The sequence below is a fragment of the Nothobranchius furzeri genome, chromosome 12, assembly GCF_043380555.1.
Source record: "Nothobranchius furzeri strain GRZ-AD chromosome 12, NfurGRZ-RIMD1, whole genome shotgun sequence".
Classification (NCBI taxonomy): domain Eukaryota; kingdom Metazoa; phylum Chordata; class Actinopteri; order Cyprinodontiformes; family Nothobranchiidae; genus Nothobranchius; species Nothobranchius furzeri.
In genome coordinates this window covers 59,514,900-59,539,348 of record NC_091752.1, presented here as the reverse complement: position 1 = coordinate 59,539,348, position 24,449 = coordinate 59,514,900, and the positions used below count along the sequence as shown (strand labels likewise).

General features: G+C 44.3%; 1 protein-coding gene and 1 long non-coding RNA gene across 5 annotated transcripts in view; one reads left to right on the top strand and one right to left on the bottom strand.

Annotated features, from left to right (window-relative positions):
- The first annotated feature begins 5,899 nt into the window (after window positions 1-5,899).
- On the top strand, window positions 5,900-7,334 carry LOC139062184 (uncharacterized). Its single transcript, XR_011515767.1, has 3 exons — window positions 5,900-6,300; window positions 7,001-7,062; window positions 7,151-7,334. It is a non-coding gene; the product is annotated as an uncharacterized lncRNA (long non-coding RNA).
- zic2b (zic family member 2 (odd-paired homolog, Drosophila) b) overlaps window positions 6,436-24,449 on the bottom strand; it is a 44,752-nt gene continuing 26,738 nt past the window's right edge. The window contains exons 2-8 of one of the 4 annotated variants that reach the window (XM_070542764.1): window positions 11,745-16,772; window positions 9,977-10,083; window positions 9,280-9,402; window positions 8,992-9,209; window positions 8,476-8,568; window positions 8,261-8,400; window positions 7,943-8,188 (exon numbers count right to left, since the gene is read on the bottom strand). In XM_070542764.1, the coding sequence (XP_070398865.1) occupies window positions 16,165-16,772 (608 nt within the window). In that variant the 3' untranslated portion in view covers window positions 7,943-8,188; window positions 8,261-8,400; window positions 8,476-8,568; ... (2 more) ...; window positions 9,977-10,083; window positions 11,745-16,164. Of the gene's footprint in view, window positions 7,844-7,942; window positions 8,189-8,260; window positions 8,401-8,475; window positions 8,569-8,991; window positions 9,210-9,279; window positions 10,084-11,744; window positions 16,773-24,449 lie in introns of those variants that run through there. The other 3 variants (XM_070542766.1, XM_070542763.1, XM_070542765.1) reach the window with 3 other exon arrangements.

The following is a 24,449-nucleotide window of genomic DNA, read 5'->3' as shown; positions in this document are numbered from 1 at the left end:
TGACCTCTGGGCACCCAGGTCCAGTAGATTGACCGCAGTACAGACTTCCCCAGTCCAAAGATGTCGCCAGGCACACAGGTTGGAACTACAGTCGTTTGCGTCTAGAAGGACTCTTAAGGAGTTGGAACTGTATCAGCTTTGTTCTGCAGGAACCATTTGCTGTGTCGGCTTCAGCGTGTAGCAGGGTTTTTGACAGCTTGTCAAAAATGCTCTGGGTTAAAGAGGGTTCACTCCAGATGACCTGTCTGTAGCTTTCTCTAGAACTGACTCACCGTCAAGTGAGCTCTGTTTTAATATTCTCATATTATGATTTCTTGGTCAACCGGGATGTGCCATGTTAAGGGGTGTTAACAAGCAAACCTCAGAGCATCACGCCTTCTTTCAGATACAGGATGCTCTGATTTGTGGCTAAGATAATATCTGTGTCATGACATTTAACTTAACTTTAATTTATCTCTACTGAACCTTGTGTCTGAGTGTAGAATGATTCACTTGTCATATCAAACAGTACTGATCATTATATATATAAATCTTTCAATGTAATAACAATATTCATTTCAAACTTCAGCAATTCAAGCACAGATTAATCAACCTTATTAATTTAAGCACAGATTAATCAAGACATTATTATTATTCATCAACCATTATGGTTCATTTCATTTCACGATTGATTAACTCATATGAGCTGAAAATAGTCACTTTATTCAGGGAGTGAGCAATCCTGCGGTGTTATCAAAAGAAGACTTTGTTTGGGAACACAGCCTGACATCTTGTTCCTCCTGAAATGTCAACAAGGCTGCAGTATCCTTCTGGGTTTGTTGGAAGCTAGGATGTAAAATCCACTTTAGAGAATGGAATTTATGTCTGCAGATGACCGGTGGCATGTAGATCAATCTGTAGGTGAAAACTGACCATTGCTGGATGTTACACTTGTCTTCACAATCATATTTTTCTTTATTATTGATCTCTCCATTTTTGCTTCCATTTCGGATGCATGTTCGTGTTGATACAGCAACCAACAACATTTTGTACAAAAAAATCCCAAATAAAACTAATAATGTAAAAAGTTTATAACCTATTGAAACTGTGGGGAATATTTTTAAAACGTGGAATCAAACAAACTGAAATAAACCCGTCTACAGCTCGTCAAGATTGTCTAAACCCTCCTGCTCACGATCAACAAGCTGTACACAATTAGCTCATTAAAGGTTATCTAGCTAAAACTGGCAACATAAAATACCATCGTTGGTTTATTTTGGTACGAAGCGGTTAGCTAACGCTTCACAATGCAAAAATGATGACATTTAATCAACTTACCGGAGAAAATCCTTCCAAAACACCGAAAATGAACTGCAGTCTATGCAGCAGCGGGGGTTGTTTGGAACTGTAATTAAATCTTTCCTTACCAGTGGTGTTTGTGACTGAGAGAAGAACCTCAATAAGCGTGGAGGAGACCAGCTGTACAAGAAATAACAAACTTTATTAAATACCAGTAAAATGCAGCACGCAGAACACCAAGGTCATAACAAGCCCGTTCCAGGTTGTATTCCCCCACAACCCCTCTGTGACTGCAGGTGATAACTCTTAAAATAGCCACAGCAATAAACAAAAGGAATAAAGTTAAAAAGCACTTAGATGTCCCTGAAGGTCAAGACCCTCCCTCGGGGTCTAGGCTTGTACGCCAATGCTGTGCGGTGCCGGTCTCATTCGGTCTGAGCAAGGAAGTCCGCTAGATCAGCGCATTGGGATCCTCCACAGGCAGCAGGAGGTTCCCTTCTAACTGGAGAACAGATGAAAAAGAAAGAAAGAAAGAAAGAAAGAAGGAAAGAAAGAAAGAAAGAAAAATATAATTTCTATAGCGCCTCTCAAGATAAAAATCACGAGGCGCTTCACAAAAACAAAAAATACAAAAATTGTAAAAATATAAAAAAGCATTTAAAAAATGTTGAAAATATATTTAAAATGAGCAAGAATAAGCAATTGCGATTTAAAAGAAAAAATATTAAGAAAGAGAGAGAGTGAATAGGAAAGAGGGAAATCAGTGGATCCTGAGGAAGGTGGAATAGGTGGGGAGAGCAGAATAAAGAGAGAGTGGTGAAGAAGTTCATACAAAAGCCAGCTTGAACAAGTGAGTCTTCAGCTGCTTTTTGAAGGAGACCACTGAGTCCACTGATCTCAGGCTCAGGGGGAGAGAGTTCCAGAGTCTGGGGGCCACAGCAGCAAATGATCTGTCACCTTTGGTCTTTAGCCTGGTGCGCTGATGATTGCACTCCTATAGTCCCATCTGTCTATCCCACACTGCCGGAGCCTGTCCCTACAGCCCCTGGCTATCTTCACCGTCAACAGCCCTAAACAGCGTGCGAACGGCACCCACCCCACCAAACGGTTGCTTGGCTGGGCTACAACCCTTTACTTTCACCAAGCTCTGTTCCCCAGCCACACCTCGCAACCTGAACGGTTCAGGAATTATGGTAATGAGAAGTGCGCATGTCCAATCCCGTCTGCGGCCACAGGTTGGTAATAAGAATATTGTGGCATTAACAGAGGGGTGCTGGCGGTCAGGGCTAGGGGGCCCCAGGCGGCCGCCTACCTATGCCTAATGGTAAAACCGCCTCTGGGCATGCATCCAACACTACACCATAGTAGAAGTAGAAATTACTGTTCACAACATGGCATTTCAACAGTTTTTAACAGCTTCCTCGTCTTTTCCGACCTTACGAGCTATTTCTCTCCAAGAATTATTAACAACATGTTGATTATGGTGATCTCTGAGAGCTGAATCATACAAATGTCTGTATTTACAAACCTCTGCCATACTAGTTCTTACCGGTCCGCCATGTTTTTCCGCGTCCGACCATCCGCGTGGTTAGAAATTTTCCTAGGTGCGCGTTGCGGAAATTTTGGGCCGTGCGGAGACGCAGTGGAGGGGCGTGGTTGTTAAAATGATGCAATTTCACCGCGCGGAGCCGTGACGCGTCAAGCATAAACCAACCTTAAAACTGAACAATGAGAAATGGTTGGAGAGAGTTCGGCGGGCTGAGAAATAAACACAACACCTCTCGAGCTGAAAGATGTTGAGTAATTTATTGCGTTGGTCATACATAGAACAGTATTGAAGGTCTACAGCCATTTTAGCATCACAGCCAGTAGTACAGCGCAGCTTAGGGAGTTTTGTGAGTTTGTGGAAGTGGACGAGTGCAACCTGCTGCGTCATGTCGTCACAAGGTGGCTGTCTCTGCCGCCATCTATTGACCCAATGCTGAAGTGTTGGAAGCCCCTGATGAGTTATTTCCAGAGCCTTGGTGAGGAAGAATGCACCAAGATTTTGTGGAAGTGCTTTGCAGAGGACAGAACTGAAGTGTCTGAGATGAACTTCAGCTTCCTCAGTCACATTCTGAAGGTTTTTTCGGACTCCATTGAAGCACTTGAGGCCAAATCATTCAGCATTACGTCTGTGTTTAAAGTGATGAGTGAGCTTAAAGTCAAGCTTGAGCAGAGATTAAATGACCATTTTTTTGGCTTTGCTGTGAACAGCAAACTCAAACAGTTAACTCCTGATATCGCAAAGAAATGTGAGACTGATTTCATTCACTTCTCTGAAAGAGCAAAGAGGTATGTGACTGAAAGGTATGACTTCTCTGAGAACAGCTTTCACCGCAAAATGTCCAAGCTTAGCCTCACAGATGATGTCTCTTATGGAGAGTACAGTGATGCAGTCCAAGCCTGCAAACATTGATATGGATGGACTGTATGAGGAAGTTGGCATGGTTGAAGCTTTTCTCAGCTCCCCAGAAATAGAAGGTTGTCAGAGCGAGGAGCGCTATCTGAAGCTGTTTTCCGAAGCAGATGTCCCACTGGTGAACCTGAGGAAAGTCTGCGCCTACATCTTCTCCATTCTATGCAGCAATGCACACACAGAACGGATCTTTTCTATGATGTCCTCAGCATGGAGAAATGAAAGAAATCGTCTGGATGTGGAGAGCGTGAAAGCAGAGCTGCAAATTTGTGTCAACTTCACTTTGTACTGCACGGACATGTACAAGAAACAAAAAACTGTTGGAAGCAGCCAGGAAAGGACAAAAATGTAAAAAGTAGACCTTCACGTCTTTGGTGAGTACAATAGTCATACGATATAACGGTGTTGCTATTGTGTTTGTCTTTGTTCAATCTTAAAATTGTCCTCCTTTTTGGTGTTGTGGAAATGGCCACCCTATTTTGAGCTGAGAGGCGCAGAGCTCTGATCGTTGATGCGCTCCAGAAAGATGCGTCCTGAGCACGGCCACAGTAACATTCTCAAAGTGCCGCCACCTCAAAAACAAATTTAACACGCGACTGTTAATGTCGGCTCATATCCTTTCATGCATTCTATCTTTTATGTGTGCCTGATGCGTTTCACTGCTGCGAAGCGGAGCACATCACCTGTTTTGTCCTCCGGTGACTTCACCTTACCGGTGCAGCCAGCGCGCACTCCGCTATATTTGCGGTCGGTAGATCTTTTTGAACTGCAGTTCAAAGGTAACTCATGAGGTGAAAATATATGAAGCCAGGTAGCAGTTTTTCTCTAGGACTGAGAGGAGATGCAGAAGATAATAGACAAAAGAAATGTGTGTTAACTTAGAAAGTGTGAGCGCAATGTGATCAGTCCCGGTTAGGATTTTAGCTTTTGGCAACGTAGGAGTTAGAGCTTTTCTCTGTTTCCGTTACACAAGCATAAACACATAAGTGACAATAAGCACAGATAAATGACAAATGGACACATTCACACCCTCGTGAAGGTAAATAATTTTGTGAGCAGATGCTCGGAGCTGACACAGACTTGGTTGTGTGATGAGTCAGCGCTATCAAATTTAAGGAGACGGCTGCTCCGTCTCAGCTCAGCAGAACAGAAACCCAGAAAAGAGACTTTAAACTTTAGAAAGATGATTTAACACAAAGTGTTATGATATGAAAATACTGGAAAGGCTCACCATTAATGTAGTGATGATGAATGACTACATATTTATTAAAATGATCAATAAGATGTGATGATTCCTTATGAATATGAAATATCAACCTGATCAATCTTTGAATGTTTAATCAGGAGACTATAGTTACTTTACTTATCAGGAACCATAAACACACTTGTATTAATTCAGACAGTCAAGTAAATAGTTTATAAAAAAATTTATTTATTTATTTTCCCCTAAACTAATGATTATACACGACAAGGTATGACTAATGATATGTAATGTAATGGACATGAAGTGATTCAGTATGATGTGTGGAATGTTGTAATGGAAGCTAGATGTTTTAGAAAAACTGTTCTTAAGTATCTGAGAGAATTTATGAAGTCTGAGTTGTAAAATAATTTGGCTGTATGTGTGTTAAACCACAGATTTGCTTACAAAACCATCCAACGCAATCCGTACCAAGTCTACGATACCCTTGTTTGGAGATTCTCGTGCGATCCAAGGGGTCAAGAGGTCGTGATGGACACTGGCGGTGGAGTGAACCTCTCAGTATCAGCAACCCGTAGAGATTAGCTCCGATAGGACCCGTCTAGTCTAAGATCTCTCCAGGTGATGGCAGGAAGCTGGAATGCTTGTGTGCGTCTGAGTTTGTTTGTTTGGCTCTTAGAAGAGCTGTTTGTCTGATACCAGCCGCAGCGTTGCAGAGAGGTTTTGACCTGAGGTCAAAAGAAGGGATGGTTTCAAAATTGCTTCTTCCTGGAATTGGGTGTCAGCTGGAAACTGAATTAATCGGAATGCAATTTCTGTTTTATAAAAACCACATTGCTTATAAATTTGGCAAATGAGAATTTGACACATTTGAGGGCTTTATCAAAACATTCCTCAGAGGTCCTCCTTCCTTCAGATACAAAGAGACGTTAACTTTGTGGGAATGAGAATGTTTAATGCATAGACTGTACATATACTGGACAATTCGATTCCATAGGCTTCAATTTCACGTTATCTGTCCATAATGGGAGGTGTCCACCACCGCCATTTTGACCGTGTCACAGGTTCCGTCCAGCCCAGACAATTCCATAAAAGGGAAGAGAGGAGGCACTGAGGGTGTGGCTGTAAGGCTGGGCTCGAGTGACGACACCCAGGCGAACTAGCTACGAGCTAACCTGAAGCTAACCCTGGCTAACCCAAAGCTAAAGCGGAGGTGGGAGCCGAGCTAACGGATGTAGCCACCTAGCTTCAACCCAACCGGAGCTAACTGGAACACCCATCGACCTGAACCTTACACGGAGTTTAGGTGGAGGTTTTCTGCGCCTGTTCGTGAGAAGTACCTGTATTAAAAAGTTTTAAATCGGTAAGTTTATAATTTATTTCAGTAATGAAAACATTTTGCTTTGAGCAAGTTTTCAGTAGTTTTTTTTGGCGCTATCACTCCTGAGTCGCACCAGCCATTAAATGTATCATGAAGAAGAGAAAATATATTTAAGTCGTATTTTGGGGGGACATTTTATTATCTTTCTTACAAAATCTGAGACCAAGCGTTTCACATTGCAACACAAGCACCGGTAACCATAACAGAATTTACAGCCAGCAGAGGAGAGGATGGCGGTGTTTCAAACCCTCCCGGCCGGCGTGTAGAGCTCATTCCTGGGCTGGAGCCGGCCCTCAGCACCCCGCCACAGGCTCTAACAGATGCTGGCGGTGTTTCATATATTTCCAAAACGTAATACTTGTTTGTATCTTGTACAGCCAACTAGCCTTTATTCTGGACTCAGTACAATTTACCAAAAGTAAAGAGACATTATACAGATGAAGTAAGCACAAGATAACTTACTGGAAGACACGGGATTATCATGAGAACCAGAACAAGAGAGCCTGATAACAGTCATGTGAAAATAACAGTTAAAAAGTATGTATGTATAATAGAAATAAAAATATATTAGAATTAGTGTAACTCACTGTGATCCAAACAAATCAGCCATAGCTGATGAGTAAATATGACATGAGGTCTGGGAGTTTTTAAGTTTCATTCTTTTATTACATTTTTTTCTTAGATCTATTAAAAGGTCACCATGGCAGCCTGTGTGTCTCCAACGTCAGCTACACAACGCAGCGTGTAAGTTCCAAGTACTTGTCTTGACCACTTCATGAATGGTTTTGTACTTTAAACAGCTAGGCCAAACCTGTTATTTTTTCCTCCATAGCCATTTGGATCATTGGAGACAGCTGAGTGAGGCGTGGTGCCCAGAGAGCTGCAGAGACAACCTTGGCCTCCCTGACGTCTGTCTCTTGGTTTGGTTGGGGCGGACCATCGACATACATACATGTGCCGACACTTTGCGCCCTGTTTTATAAACTGTAGTGTTAAAAATAAATGTTTTTGCTCAATTACTTGAATTTCTTTGGTTAAGACAAAAGTGAGGAATAATCATTTACAAGTTATTTGTACAACAGGCCCATTTTAAATCCCAACAGTTTCTTAGCAGACAATAGAAATGTGTTCTTTACTAACTTTACTTGGTTTGAAAATCTTACTAAAATAAACTTGAGTGCCGTATTGCAAAACCCAATCGTACTTGTTATGTAAACATTAGCTTTGTAGATATTTTTTACAGATATATATTTGTGTGCAACAAAAACCAAACTTAAATAATTTGTCATTCTTTATTGAAAAACAACAAAATACAGGTATACAGAAGTGTGGGAAAATGATAATGTGAAAGTATTGCACTATAAATGAAGTGAGATGAGATGAAGGTGAGATGAAGGTGGACGCCAGCGGGCTGGACGCCGGACGAAGAAACCTGGAGACGGATCGCTCAGACAGGAAGGGAAGAGCTTCCTCTTACCTTGATGGAATTAAAGTTAGCCGTCGTCTGAACGCCCAACCGTACGGTCTGAGGTCAAAGGTCACAGGAAACACACCAGTCAGCAGTCATACAGATGCATAAAGATAACTAGCCATGGCAACCAGCTGACATGTCCCCACTTTCACCAAAACCTGGTGCCTGCCGGGTCACCTGAATTCCTGTGTGATGTCAGCACGGTCGGCCGTGACTGCTGCCATCAGAGGTGACCTCTGATCAGCTGAATGAACTCACCTTCCAGGGTGACGCCGTGTTAGAGTCGGCTTCATCCTGTAAACAAACAAATGAGTGGTAACATAAACACCACGTCTGGTTCTGGTGGAGGCGGAGGACAACACGCACCTTTCCAGGAGCAGAACCCAGATGTTCTTGTTGCTACAAACAGAGACGAGCAGAGTTAAACCAGGAAGTGAGAGGGACCAGCTGCTGCAGACAGGTGACGCTCACCTGAGCCTGAACCATAGGAGCCTCCTCAGCCATCAGACCTTCTGACTCCAGTTCAGATGCCACCTTGTTGATGTCCCTCAGGCGGGACTCATTGGCCTTCAGGTCCTGCAGGACAAAAGCACCTGCTGATCACCTTGTTGCTGTCGGGTTAACAGGTCTGGTGTTAGAACGTGGTGTATAAGAATGTTCTGACGGGCCGAGGGTTCTGAACTCACCCTGCAGGACTGGGCCTGCTCCTTCAGGGCCTGGATGCTGCTGCCGTAAGCCGACAGGTCCGACATCAGGGCCTCGTGCTTCTTCAGGAGAGCCTGTGGAGCAGAACATCAGAACCTTCAGCTCGTCTGACACAAGTGGAGCTTTCTCGCAGCGATGGTCCAATCGGATCCGCCACCGTAAAACAAACCCTGCTCAGTTCACCGCAGACGTAGCTCTGCGGGTGTTTAGTGGAAAAGCGTGAGCCTTCTGCCGGCTGCCACGTGTCATGGCTGCTCTGCAGCGGGAACACACATCACAGCTTGTAAACCGTTTGAAATAAGAGCGACGGGAACACGTTTGTCATCACTTCCTGTGCGAGGCCAGCACTTCTACTCCTAACCCATGAGACGCTTAAACGAGCAACGACGTCTGGTAGACAACCGAAGGAAATGCCAAATACAGAAACACTAATTATGAAGGACTGGAAAGAGAGCAAAGAAAAGCGATTGGAGTTTCTCAGGAAGGGACTTCCATACCTCGGCCAAGTCCTCGTCTTTCCCTTAGTCTGGACTTCCAACGATGGGCTCCTTCTCCCTCATCCAGGACTCGGCCTCATTAGCATCCGCAAAGTACTGCTGGGCCTGCAGAGAGTCCTCCAGGTCCTGCCTCCTCTGGGACGCCTTGGCCTTCAGCGTGTCCCAACGTCCATGAAGCTCCCACAGTTTAGTCTTCACTTCCTCACCAGCGAAGTGACCTGGACCCAAAAAAAGTGAGCCAGAACCTGCAGACACCTCAGAAACATGTCAGGACCAGACCTGCTCTACCTTCTTCCACCATGGTCTCTCCTTTCTGGGTGACAGCCTTGATGCGAGGTTCATGACCTGTGATCTCAGCCTGCAGAGCCTGGTGCTTCTTCAGCAGGTTCTGGACACCAATCAGGTCCTTCCCTTAGGACACATGTTAGAGTTCAGCATTATGCAGTAGACAGACCAGTTTAACCCAGGGGTTTCTTTCTTCTACAATCTGCTCTTTAACTGTATTATTTCCTGCTATTTCAGCTGTTAACTTTATTTTCTCTCTAAGTGTTTTTCTCCCCAGAAGAAGCTACAACGATGTTCTGTTGAGCTGTGGTGGCCTCATGGAGGGGGCCATCGGCTAGCACACTGCTGCTAACCACTTAAACATTCTCCCTCTCCTGATAATAACATTTTACTTTCTTTGATGTTGGATGTGCTACTACTAGTTTACCCGTTTAATTATAGATTCACTAGGATAAATACAATAAAGTTTATCTCTTGCCAAATAGAATATTTACTGTGGCGAGCCCGTGAAGAGGTGTAGGAGAATGCGACAAATTTGTCTGTTAAAAAGTCTGTTATGTACAAAAACACAATATCATCACACTATTTTGGACCGATACATGACGGTCAGGTCCAGCTTGGGGAGAAAATATGACACGTCTTTCAGGATGGACTTCATCTTTGGTAGCTGGCGAAGCCGGGAAAAGCAGGATCTAACCACCTGGCTAATGTGGGAGTCCATCCGCATCTCTGGGTCCAAAACCACCCCCCGGTTAGTGATGGTTGGCTTCACTAAGCTGCAAAAACAGGGTTGCAGGACAGGACTAACTGCAGTGGGAGAGGGAGGAACAAATATTCCAGTTATAAATATTAAATATTTGAACAAATAAATATTTGTTAAAAGGAAGAAACTGATGATGACTTTAAGATTAGAGGAATGTTCTAGAACGGGTCTGGAACCAACGATGGCCCTTTGGATCAAATTTGGATTAAAAAAATAGCTCATGATTTTATTTATGGATGGAATAAAAATACAGGTTGTAAGCATCTTCTCAGTATCTTCATGTTGCACGACTTTCCACAGCAGAAGGACACAAAAACTGCCAGAATTATGATTAGAAAGATTTACGTTTTAATCTCAGAATCCCAACTTTTCCCAGAATCTTCACATTATTCTATGAATTCAGAGAAAATATACATTTTTCAGAGGTCTCGCTCCCCTGTTGTGGATATTTCTCAAAATTCAACCATTTTTTCTTTTCAAAAGCTTTAGTAAGAGTTTGGACTCTAAACAAGTTTTACTTTGCAGACTGCTTGTCTAAACCTTCATCAGATCTGCTCATAATAAAACATTTGGGTTATATTTAATGCCCAGGAAGATGCTCTTCCTGGGCATTAAGTTATCAAAAACAGATAAAATTATTTTTTACCATAATTTTAACTGCTATCAGCTGATAAAAATAATAAAAAACAGCCTGATCATTAAAGGGGTGTAAGTGAAACCGCGCGGATCACACAAACCATCATGCTGTCTATATGACTTTGAAAATATATAGTTTAATTACAGTTTGATTTATTTGACATCTGTATAATGTTTATTATTTTGTTTTTCCCCCTAAATGCCTAACGTTTCAGTTTAACATGAATATTAGTCATTCATCACAATACATAAAGTTACACATTTTAAATTTTAATAGGGGAAGACTGCAGGAGGGAGCGGTAAAATACAGAAATCCCCAGCAAAAACAAGAAACTTTACGAGTCTGATGAAACCCGCAGGAGTTCCTTCAGCAGGCCTGGTGGCAGCTACAACGGCCCAGTGGCTGTGCTTGGTCAATGTTATCGAGCTCAGTCCGGCTCGGCCGTGAACGAGCCGAGGCGACATCCTGCTCTGCTTAAGAAGAGGTGTTATTTTCCGCTTCAGAAGAAGCGTCCGTGTTTTACGCTTTCTCAGAGACATGTCACGTTGCTAAGTTGTTAGCGCCGCGCGCTAACACGTCAATAGTGCAGCATAGCCTGCTGGAGGGTTCAGATGAAAACACCCTACCACTCAGGCTGCTTACACATCGATATTAAGTTGTCGCTGTTGCGCTCACGCCGTAATACAGTATTAGATGCGGTTAAAGTCAGACATGAAAAACTCCACGAGCGGTCAGACCGCGCAGCAGCTAGGCGCAGCAAATAGGCGCCGGATCGTCCAGGCTGCCCGGCCTGACCGCTGGGGATTACCGGATGGAAGAATGGACACAGAAGTCTCCCTCTTAGCGCTCCGTCATATTTCAACCCATTTTTATCTTAAATGCACTGGGTTTTACCCTATTACCCATCTAAATATGCCCTATTAATTATTTTACCGTATTTTACATTTAAATTTCATGGTTAAACAGTACATGCTACATGTTAATCTGATAGTTAGCTAGCTACTTCGGTAAACTCAGCTAGTTTAAAGGTAGCAGTGACATAAAATACGAATATAGATTTTAACTTACCGAAAAAAATGAAGTGGAGACTCCTTGGACGCTCTATTAGTGCAATTAATACCACTGCAAGTCATTTTGTCCAACAATTGCACCAATAATATCCAAAGAAGAATACACAAACACAGAGACTCAAAATGCCGGAGCAGTTTCCAAGCCAGACCGAGGCTGTACTGAGGCCTTTCCACGGAGCTAGCTCTGTGGTCACGTGGGTCTGAGGCGGCGGTCACGTGTGTCGGATGCTCATTAATTATACAGAATTTTAGGCTTTCAATACACTTAAACAGAAGAGTGAGAAAAAAATTCACCCCCCTCAGAGTTGTCATGAGTATAAACTAGATAATTTAGACAAAAAACATGTTTTGGCACCAGGCTGTAAACATGTTTATTTCTGCTGTGAAATCGGCATTTTTAACATGGGAGTCAATGAGGATTTGCTCGCTTCTGGCACCAGCCCCCAGCGGATGAGGGTGGAACTGCAATTTTTCTTACTTCCGGGATGGGACCATTTTCTGAGCGGCATTGTGGGGGCTTGGTTTAATGTGAAGTGAATGTTAACATTAATAATTATCTTATAACGTGTATGAGTATAGATATTGATTAAAGCACAGGTTATTCAAAGCATTTGATTTAAACATCTTTTTCACTCAACTCATATGATTATTTCAACTTATGAAAAATGATAAATGACCCGCACTTGTATAGGGCCTCTCAGAGTAAGGACTCCAAGCGCTTTACACTACAGTGTATCATTCATCCATTCACACACACATTCACACACTGATGGTGATGAGCTACGATGTAGCCACAGCTGCCCTGGGGAGCACTGACAGATGTGAGCTTATGAGCTGTGAAGTCAGTAGGAACTTTGAGTAGGTTGACATTTATTTAAAGTGGGGATGCAGCAGACCTTGATTTGGATTTGGGGTCAAACAGGTGTTGTTTTCGTGTCTGTAAATGAAAGGTTACTTTCTGGTCAATTTATAGCTGAAAATTTGACCTTTGATACATTACAATACTTAGCCAGTCCTTGCTGGCCACGTTTCTCTTTTAGTTTTCCAGTTTTGGTCTGCATTCGTTTTAGTTTGTCACCATATACGTACCTTTGTCTGATTAAATGTTTTCACATACTTAGTCATTTGTGGCTGGCTAGTTCATTACTCAATGTTAATTGATATTCTGTTAGTCTTCCAGTTTTAGTCCAATATTGTTTTTTGTAGCTCATTATACCAGTTTCACTGCTTTAGTTTTGGTTGGCCTCAATACTCCAATTTTTAGTAATTCCCTGCAACTCAATATTATTGTAGTTAATTGTAAATTTCTAGGTTAGCCCTCTTACCTGTTCAGAGCATAAATACATAGACTAACACTACACCAATGTTCATTTTTGTGTTGGTTTTTCTGTTCCTACTGCTGTAAAGCATATTGAGTTGCCTTTGTGTAGGAACAGTGCTATTTAAATAAAGCTGTCTTGTCTTGTGTTACCTCTTTGTCTCTGGTCCATGTATGAAAGGGCTTGAGTCAATTCAAAAAAGAAAAAAGAAAAGGGAGAACTTGTCTTTCTTTCCACTTGTCTACTTAAGATTTTTGATTAATGTGGGGAGAGGTTCTATCAGTCTGGATAAAACTGTTGATGTGCCGTGAGGAAGTATTTGAGCACTGCAATTTTGCAAGTTATCCCTCTTAGAAATTACAGGGGGGTCCGAAATTTTCATTGCAGATGGATCCCCCCTATGGGACACAGCTTTAAAAGGAATTCAGGAAATGCCATTCTATGGTTTATAAATAATTGATTTGTGTTGCACTGCTGAACACCTGAAATAATCACCGTTAATATTTGGTACAGAAGCCTTTGTTTGCATATAGAGGTCAAAGGTTTCCTGTAGTTCATAACCAGGTTTGCACACACAACAGGTATTTTGGCCCTCTCCTCTACACAGATCTCTTCTAGATCTGTCAGATTTCAGGGCTGTCGCTGAGTAACATGGAGTTTCAGCTCCCTTCAAAGATTTTCTATTTGATTTAGGTCTGGAGACCGACTGTCATCTTTAGCCTCTTCAATTTTCTAACAATTGCAACAGTTGCTTGGCAAGTGCTCCATAGCCCTTTCCGTCCCTCTGGTATTGCCCATGGTAGCAGGAAGTCTGACTGACTGTGGGATGGACAGGTGTCTTTAACAAGCTCAGACAGGTGCTATTAATTTAGAATAAGTAGAGCAGAGGTGGACTTTTTAAAGGCAGAGTAACCGGTCTTTGAAAGCCAGAATTCTTGTTGATTGCCAGGTGTTCAAAAACTGATGTTCGTCACTATAAACTAAAACTAGGAGTTGGCTAATGATCTTTTTTCTTCTTTTTTTTTACTTTTCCCAGCATGCCTTTCACTAGTTGTAGGTGATAGAGCTGATTTATGATTGATCTAAATTAACCCTCTGATGGATGAATTATGAGATCTTCAACCATGATTTTTTAAACAATTTTTTTCATTCATCTTTAGGTGTGAATGAAACAAATTTCAACAAATATTTTTTGTAACATTTTGTTAATTTACAAATACTTTATTACATGTCCATCTCAGTGGACAGCGTGCATTCTGAACATGAAATACGGTGGCTTGCCTTACTGAAGTCCAAATGGAGGGGCTCACATACAATAAAGTCTTCAACAGCTGTGCTCAATAGCAAAAATAAATAAATAACAATTTTGAGTACCTGTCCACTGTAGTGACCATTATGCATCAAAGGGTTAAGACAGGTTCAAGCCAATCCACACCCACCTATATTTTAATGAAACCTTCACAACAGTGTAAAACACTCTTTACTGATGTAAGGAACTCACATGAGGGCTTAAATATTGCTGACTAATCTTGTAGTTTTATGATCATAAAGTGTAACAATTCAATTAAATAATTCTTTATTCATCCAAGACGGACATTGAGTGTTGTTGTACCTCATTCTTCAGAGCAGTGATAAAAACAATAAAATAACACAAATAGTAATGATCTCATAAGACAGGCTGATGGCTGTGGGCAGGTAGGATCTCCTGTAGCAAATTGCAGAAAGCAGGTCTGAAGAAGACTCTAGACTGAAGATGCTCTGTTGTTGCATTACCGTGCCATGAAGAGGACGCCCAGGGTTGTCCATCATGGTTTTGACTTTTATGAACAATCCTTCTTTGCACCCTTGTCTCCAGTGGTTCCACAGAATCAGCCATTTTTATCAGGTTGTTGAGCCTTTCTTCGGGTCCCTGGCTCTGATGCTGCTACCCCAATATCTTGCTGCAAATCTTGAAAGATCTGCTCAAGAAGTACAGTTTACTCTGCCCCTTCCTGTAGATGGCTTCACTATTGAGTATCCAACGATGAGGAAACTAACTTGACTAGAGTGATTCTTTCCCCAAACCCAGGTGTCAGCCATGTTTACATCTGCATCGCCGCGTGGAACTGTGAGTCAATATGATCCATGTGTTTAATAAACTTACATGCTTAAAAAAGATGATGTCACCAGTTGTTTGTTTGGGTATATCACTTTAATAAGAAGGGTCTCGGAACCAAGAGGAGCCCAGTTAAACTTCTGGAGAGCAATGTTATAGGGAACATGAAAGAACGGTCGGAAATATCTGAGCTGTTTCTGCTAACTGGATCTATCCAGTCAGTCAGAGCTCTGCACACACCAATAATCTCTGTCGGCTTCATGACTTCAGTTACTATGAATCAGATTTGTGTTTCCGAGCATGGAAGAGAAAACGTTTAAATGTGTTTTTAACTTGGAATCAAAATAAAACTCAAATTTTTGTTTTCATTTTGAAACGTTTCATCTAAACAGATATTTGCACGTCTTCTACGGGGTTGGACGGGGGTGCTCTGTGGGGTCTGATGGGTGAGGCAGACAGAGGCCATATTGTGAGGAGATCCCAGCTCCAACGCTCATCGAGGACAGAATAAATAAGCTGAAGAGTTTTGAGGTCAGATCTAAACCTGGGATTCTTTTGCAGCGGCTTCATCGGTACACCGGTTCTGTGGAGAGGCTGAATGTTACCTGGAAGGCAGCATGAGCACTTAACACAGATTATCAGGTGTGTGTTTGTGTGGTGAGAGGACAGAACACACACACCAGCCCACCGAACACCTCAAGTTCATCAGAATCACAGTTTCATTAAACTCTTAAAAATCATTGAGAAAAATGTGTAAAGCACGTGGAGACCTGGCAGGGGCAGAGTCTCCTGCCCTTGCTGCCCTTCAGATTTTCATCCATTTAGCCCTTGGAAATTCAGGAGGCGCCATCTTTACCAGCAGCAGCTGACATCCTTTAGTTAGCCTGTACCAAGTCCGTCACCTAAATATCTACAGACAGCCTTTAGCAGTACTCACTGTTGTTAAAGCATGCCTGATCTGCCTCTGAATATGAAAGAAGTCTAGAATCACCAGTCTTTCTTATTTACGTGACGTACTCGTCCTCATCATTGTGTTCTGACTTGATGTGGTCTGGATGGAGGAGTGGGAAGTGTGGTGCTGTAGTCCTGGTACACACGTACCACTCTTTAATATTAGACAGAGAAGTTAAGGCTGGGTTCACGGAGCGCTGGCTCCTCCGAGACGTTCTGCCACTCGGCTGACTCTTCAGACCTGACAGAGAGAGATCCAAAGGCATGGCCACTGGAGACGAACTCCTCAGCAGCATCTTATTACTGACTTCACTGGCTGAGCTCATATCCAAGTCATGAGCAGCCAGGAGAGGAAGATGAGCATTGTTGTTGGTAAAAGATGAAGAGAAGTGGTTTGTTTTAAGGTCCAGGGGTTCAAAAACAGGAGGTTGGAGCTGATGATGGTCAAAGTGGTAGAGGTCGTGGACAACTGAGGAAGGAGAGGACTTGACATGAATCTTCATGTGTTTGCGCAGAGAGCTAGGGTGGGTGTAGGATTTGGTGCAGCCCAGAGCCTTGCAGTCGTAAGGCTTAGAGGCTGTGTGGACCTGGGAGTGCTTCTTCCGATCGCTGCTGTTAGCAAAGCGCCGCTCACAGAAGTCACATTGGAATGGCTTCTCCCCTGGAAAACAAACAACACACAGTTAGAGTGGCAGGTTGGGGCTATGGATAGCATCAACACTCACTCACTTATTCACTTGCTCATTTAATCACTCACTCATTTGCCCATTCACTCATTGCATGGTTTATTTACAGACTCATGTTGAATGGAGTTTTTGACATCCATCCATCCGTCCATTTTCAATTGCTTATCCAAAGTTGGGTCGCAGGGGCAGAAGCCTAAGCCAAGAGGCCCAGACTTCCCTCTCCCCAGCTACGTGGGCCAGCTCCTCCGGGGCAATCCCAAGGTGTTCCCTTGCCAGTTGAGAGATATAGTACCTCCAGCATGTCCTGGGTCTTCCCTAGGGTCTCCTCTCTGTTAGACATGCTCGGAAAACCTCACCAGGGAGGCGTCCAGGAGGCAACCTGACCAGATGTCTGAGCCCCCTCAACTGGCCTCTCTCGACGTTGAGAAGCAGTGGGTCTACTCCAAGCCCCTCCAGCATGACCAAGCTTCTCACCCTATCTCTAAGGAAGAGCCCAGCCACCTTGCAGAGAAAACTAATTTCAGCTGCTTGTATCCGCAATCTCCTTCTTTTGGTCACTACCCAAAGCTTGTGACCATAGGTGAGGGTAGGAACATAGATCGACCGGCAGCCTTAGCGGAGTCCAACTCTCACCAGAAATGAGCTTGATTTACAGCTGGCAATGCGCGCCAAGCTCTGACACTAGTCATATAGGGATCTAACAGTCCATATCAAAGGGCCTGGTACCCCATACTCCAGGAATACCCCCCACAGGGCCCCTGGTGGGACACGGTTGAACACCTTCTCCAAATCCACAAAACACATGCAAATTGGTTGCTTATATCCTAAGGGTATAGAGCTAGTCCAGTGATCCACGGCCAGGACGAAAACCACATTGTTCCTCCTAAATATGAGGTTTGACGATTCAATGGACCCTCCTTTCCAGAACCCCTGAATAGACCTTAAAAGGGAGGGTCAGAAGTATGATCCCTCTGTAGGAATACACCCCCTTTTTCAAATAGGATGACCACCACCCCCAGTCTGCCAGTCCAGTGGAACTGCCCTCGATGTCCACGCAATACTGCAGAGCTGTGTCAACCAACACAGCTCCACAACATCCAGAGCATTAATTCCGGGCAGATGTCATCCACACCTTGGGCCTTGCCACTGAGGAGCTTTTTGACAACCACAGTGACCTCAGCACCAGATATTGGAGAGTACAACCCAAAGTCCCCAGACTCTGCTTTCTCATCGGAAGGGGTGTCGGTGGGATTAAGGAGGCCTTTAAAGTATTCTGTCCACTGATCCACAAGATTCTGAGTAAAGGTCAGCAGCACACCACTGTAAACAGTGTTGGTACCATATTGCTTTGCTCTCCTGAGACGCCGGATGATGGACCAAAATCTCCTCGAAGTCATACGGATGTCTTGCTCCACGATCTCACCGATCCACGCCCGGGTTTTTGCTTCCGTGACCACCCGAGCCGCATTCCGCTTGGACTGCCAGTACCCATTAGCTGCCTCTGGAGTCTCACAGGCCAAAATGCCCTGATAAGTCTCTTTCTTCAGCTTGACAGCATCCCTAACCGCCAGTGTCCATCAGCGGGTTCAGGGGTTGTCACCACAAAAGGCACTGACAATCCTGGTCAGCTCCGGTCAGCCGCCTCAACAACAGAAGCACGGAACATGGCCCACTCGGGCTCAGTGTCCCTCGTTTCCTTCAGAATGTGTTCGAAATTCTATCGGAGGTGGGAATTAAAGCGCCTTCTGAAAGGAGACCTTCCCTACCAGAGGGGTGACATTCCACATACAAAGAGCTAGCTTTTGTAGCCGAGGATCTGACTGCCAAGATCCCGGCCTTTGGCTATGACTTGGCTCACAATGCACCCAACCCCTTTTGCCCCTCCCACGAGTGGTGAGCTCATGGAAAGGGAGACCTACGTCTTCTCTTTGGGCTGTGCCTAGCCGACAGCAAGGGTTCGGCCCATTTGCTCACCAGCTCTAACTTCAAATTCTGTTCAGCCTCTATACAACATGGTTTAGACCAGGCTGTTGAAACACTGACTCACTTGAGCTTGAAACCAGAGCTTACAGTCCTACCCTTACAGGCTTTGCAACCCTCACGCAGCGTATTATATTGAAGCAGCGCTTATCCAGAGTTCATGCGCCTCATGATGCATATCAGCTAAATTTGACTTTTTCACATACCCTCCTTCAAAGCAGGCCTGTTTGTTTGACAGATCCTATTTGATGCCACAAGAGGTCTGGCACCTGCTTTGAACGCACGCTACAGTGTTTCCCCCTCTAGCACGCGCCCATGACAACGGGCCTTTGTGATCATTTGTACCTCTGCGCCTCTTTACTTGCCCTTTCAGGAACAGCCCCCCCAATGGGTCACTTCCGGTTCCCACCCAGTGAGTCTTCGGCTACCGCGCTGCGAGTGTGTGTGTGTGTGTGTGTGTGGGGGGGGGGGGGGGGGGGGGGGGTGACTGAAGCAGGGGAACAGTAAGGAGGCAAAACTACCAGTGTTGAGAGAAATCTGATATAACTTTGACAATAAGGGCACAAGCAAAAGTGGTAAGGGCTCAATCTTGGGTTGCAGACATGGTGCACATATTCCCGGTTTTGTGCCTCTCTTAACTATGGTCTCTCACGTCAAACCCCACAGAACCGTCAGGGCTCTGTCGGTTATGATGTTATTGGGCATGATGGCTGTGGCTGACACTGTGGTCTTGCTCAGTCTATTACACACGAGACGCCTCCTGTGCTGGTTCACTCGCCTGAAAGCAGATCCAATACATCAGAAAGGACGCTGCAGTTCCCCCTCAGTGGATGGAGACCTCATGCACTGGGAAAATCCCAACATCCTGAAGGAAGGAAATTCCATAGAACACCTGACATCACACATTCCAGTGTTCACGAATGCGTCACTGTCAAGTTGGGAGGGCACATGCTTATCCCATATGGTGGGAAGCAGCTGGTGCCCCCACATATTTGCCCACATAAATATGTTAGAGCTGCTGACTCTCAGGAGTTTGATTAAACTCCGCCTGCTTGAGGGCCATCATGTCGAGGTCCACAAAAATAATCAGGTGGCAGCATCTTACATAAATCACTTTGGTGGGGCTCGTTCACTCACACTCTTGCAGGTGGCCCAGGAGCTGCTCTGCACCTGCTGTCCATCAAAGCCACCTACCTCTCAGGTGTCCTGAATGTGGGGGCAAACATCATGTCCAAACCTGCCCTTGCAGACCGGCAACCCCACCCCGATCTGACCACTCAGATCTAGAGCAGTTTCAGAGAATCCGCTGTGGATCCATTTGCTTCTCGCAAAAACTTAGTGTCAGGGACAGCAGTAGCTCAGGAGGTAGAGCGGGTTGTCCAGTAATCAGAAGGTTGCAGGTTCAATACCTGCTCTTACCAGAGAATGTTGCTGTTGTGTCTTTGAGCAAGATGCTTAACCTGCCTTGCCTGCTGGTAGTGGTCAGAGAGACTGGTAGCCTCGCTTCTGTCAATGCACCCCAAGGCAGGTGTGGCTACACCGTAGCTCATCCCCACCAGTGTGTGAATATGTGTGTGCATTGGTGGATGACTGATTGTGTTGTGAAGCTCTTAGGGGGGTGGCAGAACCCTAAGAAGGCACTATACAAATTCAGACAAAAAATAAACAATCAATGATGAACAAGAGTCTGCTTCTAGACCTGCAGAAAAGGGACACACAACAATACAACAGGAGCAAGCTATCACTGCGTCAACTTGATGAAGATATATAAAATCAACATTGTTTTACTGAACAATCACACAATAATAAGTCACAGTGCCTTTAGTGCAACCACAGCCTTAAGACATGTGTTGAATGTGCACAAGTCCATACTTATGAGAGCACCTGTGTGTGTACACGCGTTTGTAAATGTAAGGTTTCTGTATAGGAGCGTCCAATAGAGAGTGTGAGGGACCACAGATCTACTCCCCAAAGATGCGTAGGAGACGGGGGGAGCTCCAAGTCCCAGAGATCCAGGTGCTGCCCCAGAACACAGGAACCCCAAGGAGACTGCAACCAGAAAGGCCCCCGCCCCCCTCGAGAGGCACAGAGGATCATCCCCGGGGGGCCACAACCAGCAGCCAGCAGAGTCCCAGGAGATATCAGCGGCAAGCCCACAGGCCCGCCCGCAGCCTCCTACCCCCTAGCCAGCCAAGCCCGGGACCCAGCGACCCGGGTCCCAGGGGCGACCACCCCCGCAGGGGACCAAAAGAGCCCAGGGACCCAGATCCCACCAGACAGCCACAGGGATTGATCAGGCAGATGCCAAAAATCTTAAACCCCCTGACCCGGGAGCCATGAACACTCAGGCAGACCAAGGCACCGCACTCCACACCAGGTGTGGCAGACAAAGACGTATAGCATCAAAAGAAGTCCCAGGAGAAGGAGGGAGTCAAAGGCCCCACCTGACATATACAGTCATACACAGACACAGTCACACACTCCCTCCCTCATGCTCACACATACACATACAACCAAAGACTTACAAAAATGCATGCCGGACACCCACTCATGCTCCCCATACACACCCTATTCACTCTGGTCCCTGTACTGCTGCACATGGGGTACAACCATTGCCAGTTCCCAGAGTTCAACACTGTCTGCTGGGGTGCTGATGAGCAGGCTCCCTCGCCCAATGCTGAGCAAAGCAACCCACCACCCCAGACCCCAACAAGACGGCCAGATCGTCCTCCTAGCCTCCAGCCCCGGGAAGCCAAGCAACAACAGAGGTGTGCTAAGACCCCTAGTCTCCCTCCGCCTGCTCCAATATTATTGCATGTTGATGAGGTGTATTCCATGGCTGTGGTGAGCGGGCCCCAATAGGCACCTGTTGCCAAAATGCCACCCAGGGCATGGAGACCCTAGCCCACCTTTCCAGGGCCCAAAGCAGCAGCAAAATCATAAATTTTGTGAAAATCTACAGAATGATGCACATATCTGCATCAATAAATTATATGCAGTACAGGCCAAAGGTTTGGACACATCTTCTCATTCAATGCAGTTTCTTTATTTTCATGACATTGAGATTCTTACTGATGGCATCAAAACTATGAATGAACACGTGGAGTTATGCACTTACCCAAAAATGGTGAAATAATGGAAAACATGTTTTATATTCTATTTTCTTCAACAACAACAAAAAAAAAGCCAGACTTTCCTCTGATTACTTCTTTACTATTGTGATCAAAAACATTGAATCTCGATTCTGAGGCTGCTCTGTAAATAGCTTTCAAATAAACAATATATAAAGCAACTTCTGATCAATCAATATCAATTTCAGACTTAAAATAATGTACAGATTAAAGCCCCACCTACTTCCATTTAAACCACGCCCAGTTCTGGTTTGGGCCTCGCCTACTCCAAGTACAGGTACAGATAAAGATAATTTAGATGGCTTAACAGATACAGATAGTGATGTACTCGCTCATACCTATTAGACAAACCCTCTGCTTAGAAAATAAACCAATACATTTTATCAGAAACTTATGAGATTTTATTAGGAATTATTATGAAACACCAGAAACATCAGAATACATATGAAAACATTTCTAAATGCTGCAATGATTCATAAAGAGTTATTGTGAGTGATGTTGTAGCTTAATGCTATTGTTCCTTTAAGAGAAGCAGTGCTGAAACTGAAAGTTGGAGATGCAGGATTTTAGCTGTTTGTTAAGCTACTTTAATAAAGGACAAAATGTCATTCTGTCTGGCATTTTAGTTTATCACAAATATCCCAATAAGTGTGGCGTTATGAATAACATAATTGTCTGCCCTTAACAGCTGCCCCTTTACACAGTAACAACGTGTAGGAACCCCCAAGGTCGGGTGCTGGTTTCAGAATGTTTACATTCCAGAAGAAGAAGAAGAAGAAGAAGAACAGAAGAAGAACGCTTTTAATTAATCAAAGTACTTTATTTTTGATAAAGCTAGACAAAACATATGTTGATCAATAATAATCAGGTGAATGATCTGTGAAATAAAGATGTCATGAGTTATGTGTTTAATGAATAAACAGGACTGCACCAGACAGACTGATCTACATTAACATGGAGACGCATGACACATTGTTCTCAGCCAATCAGAACTTTCGTCTGTCGTAGGGCAGAATCTGGGTTGTTTAATGAAGTTGTCGAATCCGGTTTACTAAGATTTATAAACAACTAGGGGATATAAAACAAGGCAACGCCATTTTATCCTCAGCTCCGTTTTAACCTCAGTTCTGTTCAGTTGGAGGTCCTAAGGATTTCCATCGTCATCATTAAGAAAGTTGCAGGCTGGCCAGCTGCACTTTCCTACTTTAAGCTGAGAACTGTCAAGCTGGAGATTTCCGTCGTTTGAACAACAAGACGACGTTCCTTCAAAATAAGAGCTAACTCGCTGACGCCTGCCGCTGATACCGGGAGTCAATCTGCAGACGGGCTTTGTCGTGCTGCGACCGCTGCACTACCAGCTCCAGTACATCTGAAGGTCCGAGGACCTGGCATTTCCTGATCTAACACGGGAGGCTCCATACGGTACGTAGTCACGGCAAAATGGCTGCTCATGTCATCAGCTTCTGAAGCCTCGTGGTTCGTAGTCATAACAACCAGATCCGCCTACGTCAGCCTAGAGATTCTGAACAACACACACACAAACGCACCAACACTATAACATTCAAATCCATATGCATCCATCATTGAGATAGTCCTGGTAGATTGTTTGATTTCTTAATTATAGAAATTAAAGATTCTTAAACGATCCCAACTCTCTCTTTTCTTGTCTCTCTGTCAATACTAAGTGTTTAAGTAAACTCCCTGATGATAAAAACAACCGCTTCTGATTATAATATATAGATCTAATTACAGTGTATAAATATACGATCTATATTTCACTACATAAGTAATGATCCCGCGTTTGCAATACAGCTGCTTAACCCCCAAATTCCACTACCTCCGCTCCGGTCCGCCCCCGCCTTCCGCAGCCGCTCGCTTCTGAACTCAATTTTTACTGGTACCCGCTCTACAACGGCTCCGCTCCGGTGCGGAGACCTGAGGTGGGCAAACAAGCATGCGCGGGATTTTCGAGATCTTACGATACAGTACGAGCAATAAACGCGGAAGTTAGATCCAAACACCCGTTGTGTGGGAGAAGCATCGGCATGAACTGTTTAATCTGCCCATCATTTGTGTTGAGAGATCAGCAGTGTTTGGATCAACAAAGTGTGACTACTTTGATAGTGGAAACTGTATTTAAGGCTTACTTTTGTGCATTTAAACTTCAGCCGCCATTGACAGTTGTTAAAGGTTGTTAAACCTGTTCATATGAAACAAAAAACGCATTTTGTTTATCGATTTATTGTGAAAAACGGAAGTTGTGCTTGCTCCTTTTCCTGTTGGGCAGTTGTGATTTCTGTCCATTTACTGCGGAGGTGCTCCGGCGTCTGGCGAAAATAGGATCGATTCTATTTTTGCCGGACGCCGGAACAGAGGGCGGCGCACGGCGCCGCACTGCTGGAGCACGGCCGCAGTAGTGGAATTGCTCTGATTGACTACAACGGGACAGATTTTGCTCCGGCGTTCGTGTCGGAGTGGAGGTAGTGGAATTTGGGGGTAAGGCTTCCAGTGCATTGTGCGCAGATCAGTTAAAATGCTCAG